At 35.0% G+C, this 14,208-nt stretch overlaps 1 protein-coding gene across 1 annotated transcript in view; it reads left to right on the top strand.

The window, feature by feature from the left end:
* The first annotated feature begins 4,239 nt into the window (after positions 1 to 4,239).
* tlcd2 (TLC domain containing 2) overlaps positions 4,240 to 14,208 on the top strand; it is a 35,345-nt gene continuing 25,376 nt past the window's right edge. The window contains exons 1-3 of the mRNA XM_056473412.1: positions 4,240 to 4,804; positions 5,128 to 5,210; positions 10,573 to 10,655. Coding sequence (XP_056329387.1) covers positions 4,626 to 4,804; positions 5,128 to 5,210; positions 10,573 to 10,655 — 345 coding nt within the window. The 5' untranslated portion in view covers positions 4,240 to 4,625. The remainder of the gene's footprint in view (positions 4,805 to 5,127; positions 5,211 to 10,572; positions 10,656 to 14,208) is intronic.

Raw genomic sequence — 14,208 nt, forward strand, 5'->3', positions numbered from 1 at the left:
CTTTGCCAGGAGCTATGGCCTTGGAGGACAAGACCCCTGAAAGACTGCCCAAATGCTGATGTTATAGAAGAAAGGCTTTGCTATGCTTTTTATTCAAGTGTATCACCCTAGAGAGTAATTACTAAGCTCTACAAATGTGGATTTATTCGCATTTTTTGAGATATAGGCTACTTGGGTATATCAGACTTTTGAAGTATACTCAGGTATGTCAGACTTTTGAGACATACTCAAGTATATCGAACATTGATTATTGCTTTGCTATGTATTTACTCAGAACAAAAAGGGGTTTCTTCTATGTATTAATATTTTTGAGACATACTCAAGTATATCAAAGATTGATTACAACATTAAAGGCACACCTATATTCAAAAGGCTTGAATATAAAAGACGGGCATACAAACCAGGTGTGCGCTTAGATTTCTGTATGCTGTAAGTCTTAGGCCCTTTAATCTCAACTCAGTATAAAGTAAAGGATTTATGTTTTGTTCTTGTTTTTGCTTCATTCTTCTTTTTCACTGGATTTATTTTATTAATAAAAGTGTATTTTTATTAATTTTCTTCTTGGAGTGGACATTGGCTTCATTAACCCACCAAAATACCTGTGGTAGATATAAATTATTCATTGAAAGACAATACAAAAGATGGTCCTATAACAAAACTCTAGTTATAAGAAATATAGTGCAGATAGAATCCTGGTTTCTTTTTTAAATTAGGGTATTATATAAAGGCATCCAGCACAAGCTAGATGAAGTTCTAGTCAATTGAAACTGCTTTAGTTCAGTAAGCTGTTGTAATAGACTACAAGTTGTAATTTGTAAGAAAATATGCCCAGCAATCTGTACAGTAGATCTAATCACACAAGGGATCAGAAATCCTGCTGGGAGTTTTTTCTTAAAGGGACAGTTCACTAAAAATTCCAGAGTGATAATAATCACCCCTATGTTGTTTCAAACCATACTGGAATTCAGCAGATCACAACAGTAGGCTTTACATTTTTTTTAAACTTGTTTGGTTGTCACTGACTTTCTTTTTAAGGCTGAAAAAACATTAAGGCGTTATTTGTATTTCCCGTAATTTGTTTTATACATTGACAGGATTGGAGAGCAAGTGAATGATCACACAATTTTGACCAATCCGTTTAATCCAATAGACTATGCATTAACCTGGTTTCAGTCACATCTCAAGTGTATTGTTTTGAAGCAGCTCCAGCGAATCATGCATTAAAAAACCACAAGATGTCGCTCGACGCCAGAAATGAGTACTGTGCTTTACTAGTTACGTGAACTGTGTAAAATCTTTTTTTTAATTGAAGCAAATAACTGATAGTCATACAGGATTATATGATGACATATGTAACAGGAATACAAAACTTAGCCAATGATGCAGAACATGGATATGTATAATATTTAAATAATTAGATTGTACAGATTATTTATTTCATTATTATATTAGTTTTATAGCCTACTAGTGTCTTGTAATTGAGGTCAAAGAATTATAAATTATTTTTAAATTGTTAAAGAAAAAAATAAAGGAGGGAGTAATAGATATTACTTTTGCTTTGTATGAAGAAAAATTATTAACTTCAAAGCATTATTGAGTGTATCATAGCCAGTTTAACAATTCAAAAAATGTATAAATTATAAAATTATACATTCAAAGTTAAATATTTTGTAAAATGAAAAAAAAAAAAACTCAACCCTGAAAACAAAAATCATCAGAAAATGTACAAGTATAGATGCAGAAGACTCACAGACTCAATGTTACAAGAACATTGTGGTGAAATGTCTTTTTTTATGTATTAATAAACATACTGCAGGGATAGTACCTGTGTAATATTTTGAAATGAATTTCTTTTACCTTATTTGGGAGTAAAAATGTATTACTTGTTGACCAAATATCATCTTTAAAAGGTGAAGAAAAATATTGTTTTCATTTCAAAATTGCTTTCGTGAAACAACTACTATCTTGAATAAGACATTTTCTGATATAGAAATTATTACACTTTTTATCTAAGATACTGATATACCACCAAGTACAGTTTTGGAATTTGCTTTTAGACTGAGTTATTAGTATGGATTTTCATTAAGTAAAGCAGTTTATTAAAGATGCTTTTCACAATCAAATTATAATCATTTTGCAAAAAAAAAAAAACAGTCCCTGAAGAAAGAATTCCCTGATAAGTATAAATCTCACCACTGCTATTTAGTAAATCTGAAACAAAAAAACTGTGTGAAATCAGACATAGGCTAACTAAAACACACTTTTTGCACTCAGTATTGCTTAATTCGCCTATAGTGCCCGCAACACTCAAAAATGAGTAATATCCACAGTTTTCAACCTAGCTCCATTGACATAAAATGCATTTATTGCTATAATTACATCCCAGACAGCAAAATTCATGTGGCTCAAATCCGGCCCACACCAAACACTTACATCAGGCACTTGGGCGGTATGCTTCTATTTGCCAGATCTGGGTCACAATTAAGGCATAGCAATACCACATATCAGCCAGAATTCAACAAAATGAACCAGAACTGACCCTAATCTGAGCCACCGTTTGCTTTTATTTTTAGCCCAGATTCGGCCCACACCAGACACTTACATCTGGCCCACATAGCCAGAGTTTACTGTGCTCAATATTTGCCAAAGGTGGCCCGCATATGTTTTAAGATAACTGGGCCACATTTATTTTTTATGGGCCCCTTTAGGCTCACAGCCACATTAGCCAGAGCTTACTGTGCCGAATATTTGCCAAAAGTGGCCCACATATGTTTTATAATAACTGGGCCACATTTGCACCACATGTGAGCCACTTTGAGTTTAGACTCAGATTACTTTTAAATGGCTATGCTACATTTTTACCAACTGTGGCCCACATTTGTCCATTTGGGCCAAATTGCTTATTTTCCACATGGGCCACATTAGGTTCACATTCAGCTTGCATTTTGCCATAAGTGCCAAATCGTAGTCTTAAAAGGTCCATATATTAATTGAAAATCTTTGGCATTCTTTTGTCATTGTACAGGTGGGCCACTTCCGGCTTATGTTCACTTTGTCTTGGTCGGAAGAAGACCACCAGTGCTGCATAACTGCCTAAAGTGGCCCACATTTGTATACTATCTGGGATAGTATGACAATTATACACTATATTTATATTTATTGCCAATGTAATTAACAATATTTTATATACGTTTAGAATGTAAATGTAACCCTCAATTTTCACAAAATTTCCACAAAAAGGTTCTTTACAGTAGAAAAGGATGTTTAGGCTATGAAAATGTGTTGTAAAAACTGTTCTTTGAAGATCCTTTCAATGAAAGATCTAAAAAAATGAATGTTCTAATGGCATCAAGTCTGTGAAACCACTTTTTATTTGAAAATAAAATGCGGCTACATTTCAAAGAAAAGTGTCAGTCACTTGAAGTTCGCTACAAGTCCAACATAATAGTAACCATGGATGTGCAATTATAAAAAATATGTTTCGATTTTGGTCTCCCAGATTATAAAAACAACAACAATCAAAATAAAATGGTTATTGTGTCATGAGCCTCCCCCTTTTGAAAAGTCTGCATTCATTTCTGGTCAAAGTAAAATCATGTACATTTATTTTTGTACCATAAGATATACTTGATTTCATTCATTCATTTTCTTTTCGGCTAAGTCCCTTTATTAATCTGGGGTCACCACAGCGGAATGAACCGCCATGCTTGATTTAATGTTGTTTTTATTACTAATTGTATTTGGTTTATTTATTTATTAAAGTTTTTTTAAGTGCAAAATTTTTGTCAGACATTCCTTTAACTTTACATTTTAAATGTAAAGTTACATTTAGATTCTACGAACGGGGTGTGGTGTCAAATTAGGTCTTCACCAATATCAAAACCAAATCTACGCCCTTGTCTTCATGGCAGGTTTATTTATAAAAATGTGATGATTTTCATTTTGACAGTCAGATTTGTGTAAATAGGCGAAAATAATTCAGAGATTTCTTTCAGACGTACATTTTAATGCATAGTTCAATTTCAATCTGAGCGTCCGTCTACTGAAGACTTATTTATACTGAAGGTTATTTATCTTTTTTCTCAAGCAAGTTACGAAAGCCTCACCTACACTACATTTCCCACAATTCCCCTTTGACGTGAGAAGGCGGGACTAGACGTTCAGAAAAAACACGCCCGAGACTCTCATTTGCTCAGCCGCGCCTCAAGATGATTGGGCGGGGATCCTGTTGTTTGGATATTGTAAAACAGAAAAGTTACACAAGCGTCAGGATTTTGTAACGCACACATTAGCTACTAATTTATGGATTTGCCACTCGTAATTGAGTCACCAGTGTCTTCTTAGCTTTACAGCCGAGCGAACAACCCGAGCACTGACACGAAAAGCGTTGTTTTTTTATTTAATTAACAAACAAACATAGAATAATCGAGAAATTTGAATTATACAAGGACTAAGAAAACATAGTCGTGAATGTTTGGATTACTGAAAGTGAAGATGAAATAAAGACCGACCCTCGGGATGTCATATATGATTAAATAGCAGCTTAAACGTAACGTTAGCGGGTTTATTCAGCTCTAGACGCGCACGAGCGACTCGAGTACAAAACAGAAGCGCGCGCTCAAAATATGGAGTTGAACTCAGTGATTTTAACCACTGGATCGTCGGTGGGATTTTTCAAATTAGTAAACTATGGATTGGGCAAACTTCCCCTCCCTGAGACGGCTCGGAGGAACGCTTGGAAATGGAAAAACATCTCCACGTCTTTCGTGCACAGCCTCATAACTGGAGTGTGGTCCGTGCTTTGGTGAGTGTCAGAAATTCCCTCACATGTGCATGGGGAACAAACACACCCATTTACTCCAATTCACTCTCTGCTCAATGCTTTTATCAAATGCTTAAGAATTTAATCCAAGATCTTTTGGAGCTGCTGCCCTCTTTATGTTTAACGGATGTAGTAGTTATACCAGACAGCCGCTTGTTACGCTTTACATAAATGACACGTGCTGATTATATCACTTGATAATTTACATGTTTAACGTTTAAGTTAACGTGCTGATTAATCCACATTTTTTTGGTGCATTTTCATTTTAACGCCATATTCTGATTATTGTACCTATGTGTTTGCAGTTTTTGCATGCATCCCCAGATGGCTGAGGATTTGATAGAAACGCACTCTGTTTTCTCTCACGCCCTTGTATCTGTGTCAATCGGTGAGTATTTAAAGTATCGTTGTTAAAAAGTGTTTTTACGGTGTTATTTATCTGTTTTTTTTATAGTATCACGCTGATGTCTGTTACAAACCACGCTCTCTTCTGTCAGGTGCAACAGTGTCCTCTAGAGATAGTTGAGCCAAAAATTAATTCAGTCTTAATTTTCTCACCATTTACTTCTTTTTTATTTTATTTTATTATTTTTTTATTTTATAATTTTTAAACTATATTTTCTATAGTTTATTTCCTCTGTTGAACACAAAAGAAAATATTTTGAAGAGAGCTCGTTTAGTATTTGTTTATCCTACCATGGTGTTTGATGGTTACAGGTTTTCACTTATCTTCAAAATATATTTTAACATTAGAAACTCATAACACCAACATTTTATTTACATATCCATCCATCCATCTATCTATCTACACATACACATACACACACACACACATACATATATATATATATATATATATATATATATATATATATATATTTATATATATATATATATATATATATATATATATATATATATATATATATATTTATGGTCATAAAAGTATTGACATGGTCACCAACAATACTTGTAGGCTGTGGCGTTGACTCAATGCTCAATTGGTACTAATGTGCCCAAAGTTTGCCAGTAAAAATCCCCCACACCATTACACCACCACCAGACTGAACCGTTCATACAAGGCAGGATAGATCCATGCTTTCATATTGTTGATGACAAATTTTGACCCTACCATCCGAATGACACAGCAGAAATCGAGACTCATCAGATCAGGCAACGTTTTTTCCAATCATCTACTGTCCAATTTTGGTGAGCCTGTGTGAATTGTAGCCTCAGTTTCCTGTTCTTAGAGATGGTTGTGCGTGAAAATCCCAGTAGATCAGCAGCTCCTGAAATACTCAGACCAGCCCGTCTGTTACCACCAACCATACCACATTCAAAGTCACTTAAATCCCCTTTCTTTCTCATTCAGATGCTCAGTTTGAACTGCAGCAAATCATCTTGACTATGTCGACAATTCAAGCACCAATTTATATATACAGGGTATACATTTTTTGATCACCAGCCACTGTTTTCCAACATTACTAGCCACTCGCCATTTTCACTAGCCACAATTTTATTGTTGGGAAAATATATTTTATTCACATAAATATGACTTTGCCATGCTAAAATTACTTGATTTTAGATTTTGCGTTATCTCCACATGCCTCCTCATTCATTTCACTTTTTGTGTGTCGTGTATGAGCTTGCTCAATAATCATGAGCAAATGGATCATGGTTTTATAGTATTACAATTAGTTTTTCTTTCACATGAATTTTCAGAGCTCAAAATGAAGGATTTATCAAATTTATCTCTGATACACACCAAACATAAACAATTATTTCTTAGCCACAAATTTTAAATGTCAAAATATAGCTGTATACTATACTTTTTATTTAACAAAACATGTGCAAAGTAATACGTCCTGGCTAAAGGTCCCAGATCACCAGTTACCTTCACATAAATGGGGGGTTAATCTCCCATTAAAGCAATGTTATTGTAAAAAATGATAATTAAACCACAATAACGCAAAAGAAAGCAGGTAAAAAACATAACGTGTCATATTGAAATTATGATCACACACAAGGTTAATGTTATAGCATAAATAATCTATTCAAAGAATGGTTAAAGCGAAAGCAACTGGTGCTGCTTACAAAAAGACAAATCTGGAACTCTTAAAAGCTGCAAGACTGGGGGTGCATGTTCATCACTTTTTGAGAGAACCGATCAGATCAGTTGTGTTTCTAGGCACAGTTGCTTCACGCAAGGAAACGGGAGCGCGCACGTGTTTAAACGTGCATCACCTGTTAGCGCAAGGCATTATCCTCTTATTCGGTATTCACCTGTTTTCTATTGCTCCAGTGAACACAATTATTTTTGTCAGTTGTGTTGCTATATTTATTTATTTATTTATTTATTTATTTATTTACAGTACATTTAGAAATATTTAAAAACATCTGTCAATGTATTCAAACTATTATAATGGGTATGACATAACTGTTTTCACAAATTTGTGTTATCATAGTTTATGTGCAGATGATAATGATATCATCATCGAAAACTTGGTCTTTCTCAAAACCTTTGATGTACATGATTTATTAATCTATACATTAATAAGTACATGATTTATAAATTCTATGATTTATCTAAACAATATGTCCCCCCTCCAGAATTGCAAGAGAAGTCAAAATTATGAGAAACTCATGTAAGAAATAAAGTTTAGAGAAAGTCATAATTACTAGCTGTAAGTTCCAAATTTTTAGAAATAAAGACAGAATTATAACATTTAAGCTCAGAACTGTGATGTCAAGGCAGAGTTTATGAGACTTATAATTACAAGAGAAATAAGAATATTGTGATTTTTAAAAAGCGCTAACTAAACATTTCATTCCATCGAGAAACATTCATGAAATTGTGACATTAAACTTGCCACAAAAATTCCAGCCTCTCATTGGATTATCAGATGTTGTTTTATAATGTGTTATTGGTTTGCGTCAGCATTGCACACTTCACTGGAATCATTTATTTCAAGCATTAAGTAGATAATTCCCTCTTAAAATGCCAAATGCCAGAGATATTTTGAATACTTGGAGCAATCCCACATGCGTTTGGCAGAGAGGTTAGCAGTAGTTATAGAATCAATAGCCGGCTTTATGAACCGTCCCAGGCACCAGTGCTGCCGCCATGAATCACATGACTCTTTATGAATGGGCCTTTAATTTTGTCCTTTTTTTTTAAAAATACAAATTTATGTATATTTTCCTCATTAAAATGATCTCAGATCTGCTATTTCTGCTTGGTGAATACTCATAAACTGGGTCTGACTTGTGCATCTCTCAATGTATAATGGTTGCCCTAAAATGGTCTTCAATCTGAAGAAAATCAAGACAAAAAATTTGAGATTTTTTTTTTTTTCTTCATTAAAATATTTGTTCTCCATTTTTGTTTTAAAAGCATAGCATTAACACCGATACAACTGTTTTAAAATTAGAGCAAATAGAAATGGGTGTGTATATAAAAAATCTAATGAGTACATTCATATTAATGAGCTCCCATATATTGAGCTTCTTTTGTTGATGGCCTGCTCTAAAATGCAGTCTCCATGGAAACCCCTCATATCGGGAGATAGATATAAATAGACCTCTGGAAATGACATCTTGGTAACCGACACAATTGTCATGGGATCAGTTGGTTGAAAAACCAGTGGAATGAATTGTCTGAGAAATTAAATTAGATTTTATCTGACTTTATTATCATTGCAGAGAATGGAGACTATAAAGTGCAGTTGGTATCCAACCAGAAGTCCAAATAGCTTGTGTATTGTTATATATTAAATTAAAAAAACCTTAATCAAAAAGTAATTGAACCAAAAACATAAAGTAACAGGGATTAAAAATATAATCCCTGGTGCCCCCATCTCTTTCCCCAAGAAATAAACCAAAACACAAACCACTGAGAATTAACAAGAAAATATTGCCAAGAAAATATCCCCCACACCACTACACCACCACCAGTCTGAACCATTGATACAAGGCAGGATGGATCCATGCTTTCATGTTGTTGATGCCAAATTCTGACCCTACCATCCGAATGTCGCAGCAGAAATCAAGACTCATCATACCAGGCAACATTTTCCCAACATTCTATTTTCCAATTTTGGTGAGCCTGTGCCAATTGTAGCCTCAGTTTCCTGTTTTTAGCTGACAAGTGGCACCCGGTGTGGTCTTCTGCTGCTGTAGCCCATCTGCCTCAAGGTTGGACGTGTTGTGTGTTCAGAGATGCTCTTCTGCATACCTCTGTTGGAACGAGTGGTTATTTCAGTTACTGTTGACTTTTTATAAGCTCGAACTAGTCTGGCCATTCTCCTCTGACCTCTGCCATTAACAAGGCATTTGTGCCCACTGAACTGTCTCTTACTGGATATTTTCTATTTTCCACACCATTCTCTGTAAACCCTAGAGATGGTTGTGCATGAAAATGCCAGCAGATCAGCAGTTTCTGAAATACAGTCCATCTGGCACCAACAACCATACCACAGTCAAAGTCACTTAAATCACCTTTCTTCCCCATTCTGATACTCTGTTTGAATTGCAGCAGATCGTCTTGACCATGTTGCCAATTCAAGCACCAATTACGATTCGGCGTAATCCACTGCAGCTGCGAATAATTGCGAAAACTACGAAAGAGAGTGAAAAAGACACCACACACTACAACTACTCATAACAGCATGAATACTTGGGTCAAAGACATTTCAGTGCCAGCATCAAATTAGATTTACAAAAGTGATTTTTATTAACAGAAGTTGTATTTAAACTGTCTTTATTGTTTCAAATAATTTTTTTGGTGGGCGGGAATGCCCGGGAATTTGCCTGACAAAAGCTAACTATTGTTACTCTGGATGAGTTTATCTCAAAATCATGGTAAGAATGTTGGATAGGGATTACTTTTTGCTCAGTCTGGATAAATGTATTTAACAGGACAGAATCTAATATATAAAAAAACGAAGCTTTATTACTTTTTTCATTGCCTCTTGAAAACCACTTTACATCTTTTCCTCATGTATGTACCATAGATATAATACTAGTTCTATGTAAAGTAGGGCTGCGCGATTAATTGAAAAAAAGATCACGATCTCGATTCGACCCTACACACGATCTTAATTCTGCTTTTCTACGATTCAGTCAATTATATATTCAAGGTCAGGAGAGAAGCGCACCTGCGGTCGCACAAGTTTTACATTGTTTTATATACGCTGCTCCGCAACATGGACACCTCCAAATGGTGTTAAAAGTGTCACATACTGTATTGATAAGGTATAATTCACCCCAAAATGTCATTTCTGTCTTGATATATTCTCGGCCGCAAAATCTATCATGAGCTTATGCATTGTTTAGTACTGAGAGGACACGTGCATGCCTGCCAATGATGTCTACTTTAGTGAACAGAACCTGCATAGGCTGTGAATAGCAGGTAATAAAGTTGTAAATAATGTTTAGTTTGTTGCATAGAGCGATTGCTTGGGAGCCTCGTGGGAAGTTTGATTTCCATGTATGTTTTTTTTCCTCAAAGTGACAGCAGCCATGATATTATCATTACTGTTTTACCATATGTTTGAGAAATAACAATAACAATAGTCTGCTCATATTAACCTTTATTTTACATCTACAGAATCGTGAGAAAATCGTGATCTTGATTTTAAACAAAAAAATAGTGATTCTCATTTTAGCCAGAATCGTGCAGAACTGATGTAAAGTGAAAGATGGAGGTAAAGAACGTAAATATAGTGCTAATGTGCTTCTTTGTGTTTCAGGATACTTCATATATGACTTTTTAGATATGGTAATCAATCAGAAGATCGGTAATTCATGGGAACTCCTTTTCCACCATGTAGTGGTAAGTAGATCTCCGACCACCAATCACAGCAAAGGAAAAAATAGAGAAGCCAATATCACTTTACACTCTGCTTACATTTTTAGTCATAGTCTCATATTCGCCATAGCAGCATGTCAACTGCTCATAGCTGTTGTGTTTTTTAATAGTATAGTCCAACCAAACAAATAAATACATTCCTCATCAATTACTCACACTTAAGTTGTTCACATTTCTATTTTTGATGAACACAGAAGATATTCTGAAGAATGTTGTTGGAATGCAGCAGTCATTGACATTTATAGTTGGAGCAGAATACTATGGAAGTCAATGGGTGCTTTATCCAACATTCTTCAGGATATATTGTCTTCCTTTTGTGTTTAACAGATTAAAGAAGCTCAAACAGGTTTGGAACAGGTGGAGGATGAGTAAATGATTGGTGAACTATCCCTTTAATAGGCTGGTGATGTTTTCAACTGCCTAAAATGTTTTGTTGTACACATCCATGCATTGACGTCACAGTACAGAACAGCTCTTTCTGCATTATCCTGAACATTACAAGTAGTTATCATAGATCAGAAGAGAAGCTTATGGGAGTGTGTAAATGCCACGTAGTTTTGAGATGCCTAATGTCTTTCGTAGACACCTCAGATTTTAAGGAAGGTCAAATTTTAAATGTTTATTACAAGCTGTTCCCAGACTGGCACTGAAAAAGCAATTATTAAATAACATGTTAACATATGTCCCTTTAAATGTCAGCATACTACGTTACTTCCCAAGTAATTCATGTTTACTTAAAATATGTATGTGTAATTTCTGTAAAAACTGATGGGCTTGTGGTTGTATACACATTGAACACATTCCGGCATTATGATTTTTTGCTGAACACACTCCCTTCTCACTACCCCAGCTTTCCTGTCTTATATCTACCTTCCTATGAGAAGCTAAACTAATACATTTTACAATAATTCAAATAAAGCCCCAGACTTGGTACACAGGAGATTTGTGGTGGGAAACAGTGAAGTCATTCTAAAAACATGAATGAGCATCACAAAAGCTAATAAAACTGCACAGACCTGATTTTACTCATTCATATAATCCAACCAGTCTGACCACCTTGTCTTTATTGTCTTTACTAGTGTGTGTGTTTGTGTTAGGGGCTGAACAACTTTAGACTTTTTTGAAAGTCGACTTCTATGGTATTAAAGTCGAGTCAAGTCGACTAGTCGCTAGTGACATCATCAATAAAAATAAGATGCATATATTACGCAAAATGCCTCAATTTGTGAATTATTTGCAAGACTCGCATTGTTTGACGGCTCCTGATACGTTGCAAAAACAATTATTATCAATTAATAATTTTAGTGCAAAACAAATGCATTGTCAACACTTTAGTTAATAACGCAAGATTAGCACAGGCTAGTACTGGTGCTAAATAAATGCATTCAACACTGATGACTGCACTGTTTCAAAGAATGGAACAGATATTTTAGTGTACATCGTCCATAGACTGATTTATGACAAGTTATTTCAAAACAACATAATGCACGAAAGACCAAGGCTATAAGCTGACTAACTGTCAGAGTCAATGGTTCAGATGCATGTTTTACCGCTATGATAGTGTGGGCCAGAAAGCTGCTCAAAATCTTGCTCAAGTCGGGCCTTTTCCATGATTACTAGCTTGGTTATCAGATGTCTCCTCAATGCACATCTTCACCACCTTTACCTGGGATGATGTTTACACATGCAATGAAGTTTGCCACACCTGCGCACTTCACGGTTCATTCACAAAACATGTCAGCGTCTGCACTTTATAGAGGAAAACAGCCAATCACATTGCTTTTCCAGTGTTGTGCAAATGTGATTGTCTAGCACCTGCTCTAGGGTTTTTGCATGGAGCAGTCAAAAAGCGTCGCGGCAGAGCATTAAAGTTGACCAGCAGACTAGTCTGTGCAACCCCTAGTGTGTGTATGTGTGTGACTTGACATACATTTAGGGCACAGATGAGGCTGAGAAGGTCTGCAGAGGTTAAACTGTTGAAATGGCTTAGATCAAAGGTTCCCAAACGTTTCAGTCCACAACCCTTAAAATAACAATGCCAGTGACTCATGACCCCCTATACTAGGAGGTGGTTATAAATATACAAACATTGCATGCAACGGCACACACAATCTAAGCATATAAGCACACAAAAAATGCAATTAGCATATAATTTTTTATAGTTGTTTCAACATTAACCTCGCATAATGAGATGAGTAGGCAAGTCCATTATTGATTTAATTATGAAGACCTCCACTCTGAGATCATCCTCCACATTCAGTTGTGATCTCACCTGTATTTATTCTTAATGTACGTGAGTTTCGGCAAGTTTAACATGGTGCTGTAAAATTGATCTGCTGCAAATGATACTATTGCTGGGTCCTTAATTTAACATTATCACCCCAGAGGCCGCAATCCAATGGAGGAGAAAAAAATCGAAAGGCTAACTTTTATTTGCGTATGTGTTTTTATTTTTTATTTTTATTTATTTATTTATTTATTTTTTTAGGTTATGGATAAAAAATGACATTTCTAATAGCTTTAACTGATTCCAAGTGACACCCCTAATCCATTTCATTTACTATGTTTACATGGACATCAGTAATCAAATTATTTGTTAGGGGCTGAACGACTTTTGATTTTTTTTTTTGGTGACCTCATCTGGTGACATCATCAATAAAAAACAAGATTCATATATTTCGCAAAATGCCTCAATTTGTGAATTATTTGCAAGACTCGCATTGTTTGACGGCTCCTAATATGTTGTAAAAACAATTATTATCAATCACTTATTTCAGTGCAGAGCAAATGCATTGTAAACGCTTTAATTTAGTTAATAACCCAACATTAGCACAGACTAGTATTAGTGCTAAATAAATGCATTCAACACACTGATTACTGCATGTGCATTAAGAACAAATACAGGTGAGATCACAACTGAATGTGGAGGATGATCTCAGAGTGGAGGTCTTCATAATTAAATCAATAATGGACTTCCTACTCATCTCATGCGAGGTTAATGTTGAAACAACTATAAAAAATTATATGCTTATTTGTTGCTTTTTTTGTGTGTGTGTTTATATGCTTAGTGTGTGTGTGCCGTTGCATGCAATGTTTGTATATTTATAACAAAATCCTAGTATAGTGGGGTGTATGAGTCACTAGCAAATTCAGTAATCAAATTATTTGCCTTAATCTGAATAAGACAATAATATGATTAAGGTGTTTACATGAGTTGCTTTTTGAATGTTTCTTTCATGTTCCCATTTTACATGTTATAGTAAATAGTTTGATTAACATCATTATCTCACCATTTGACGCTAGTTTCCTCTGCCATTTCACGCAACAATAGTTTGACTCCGTCATTGCGCCATATGTGAATTTGGGCTTTTCGTTTTTAATTTTGCTACAAGATCAACTGCAGTTAATTTCTCACACTATGTCCAAATAAGCAATGGTACATACAAATTCTCAAGCAATAATCCAATTTCATTCACTACTTTTCATTCATGCCTCCGCGACAAACTCTGAAGTACTG

The sequence above is a fragment of the Danio aesculapii genome, chromosome 15 (genome assembly GCF_903798145.1).
Source record: "Danio aesculapii chromosome 15, fDanAes4.1, whole genome shotgun sequence".
NCBI classification, from domain to species: Eukaryota; Metazoa; Chordata; class Actinopteri; order Cypriniformes; family Danionidae; genus Danio; species Danio aesculapii.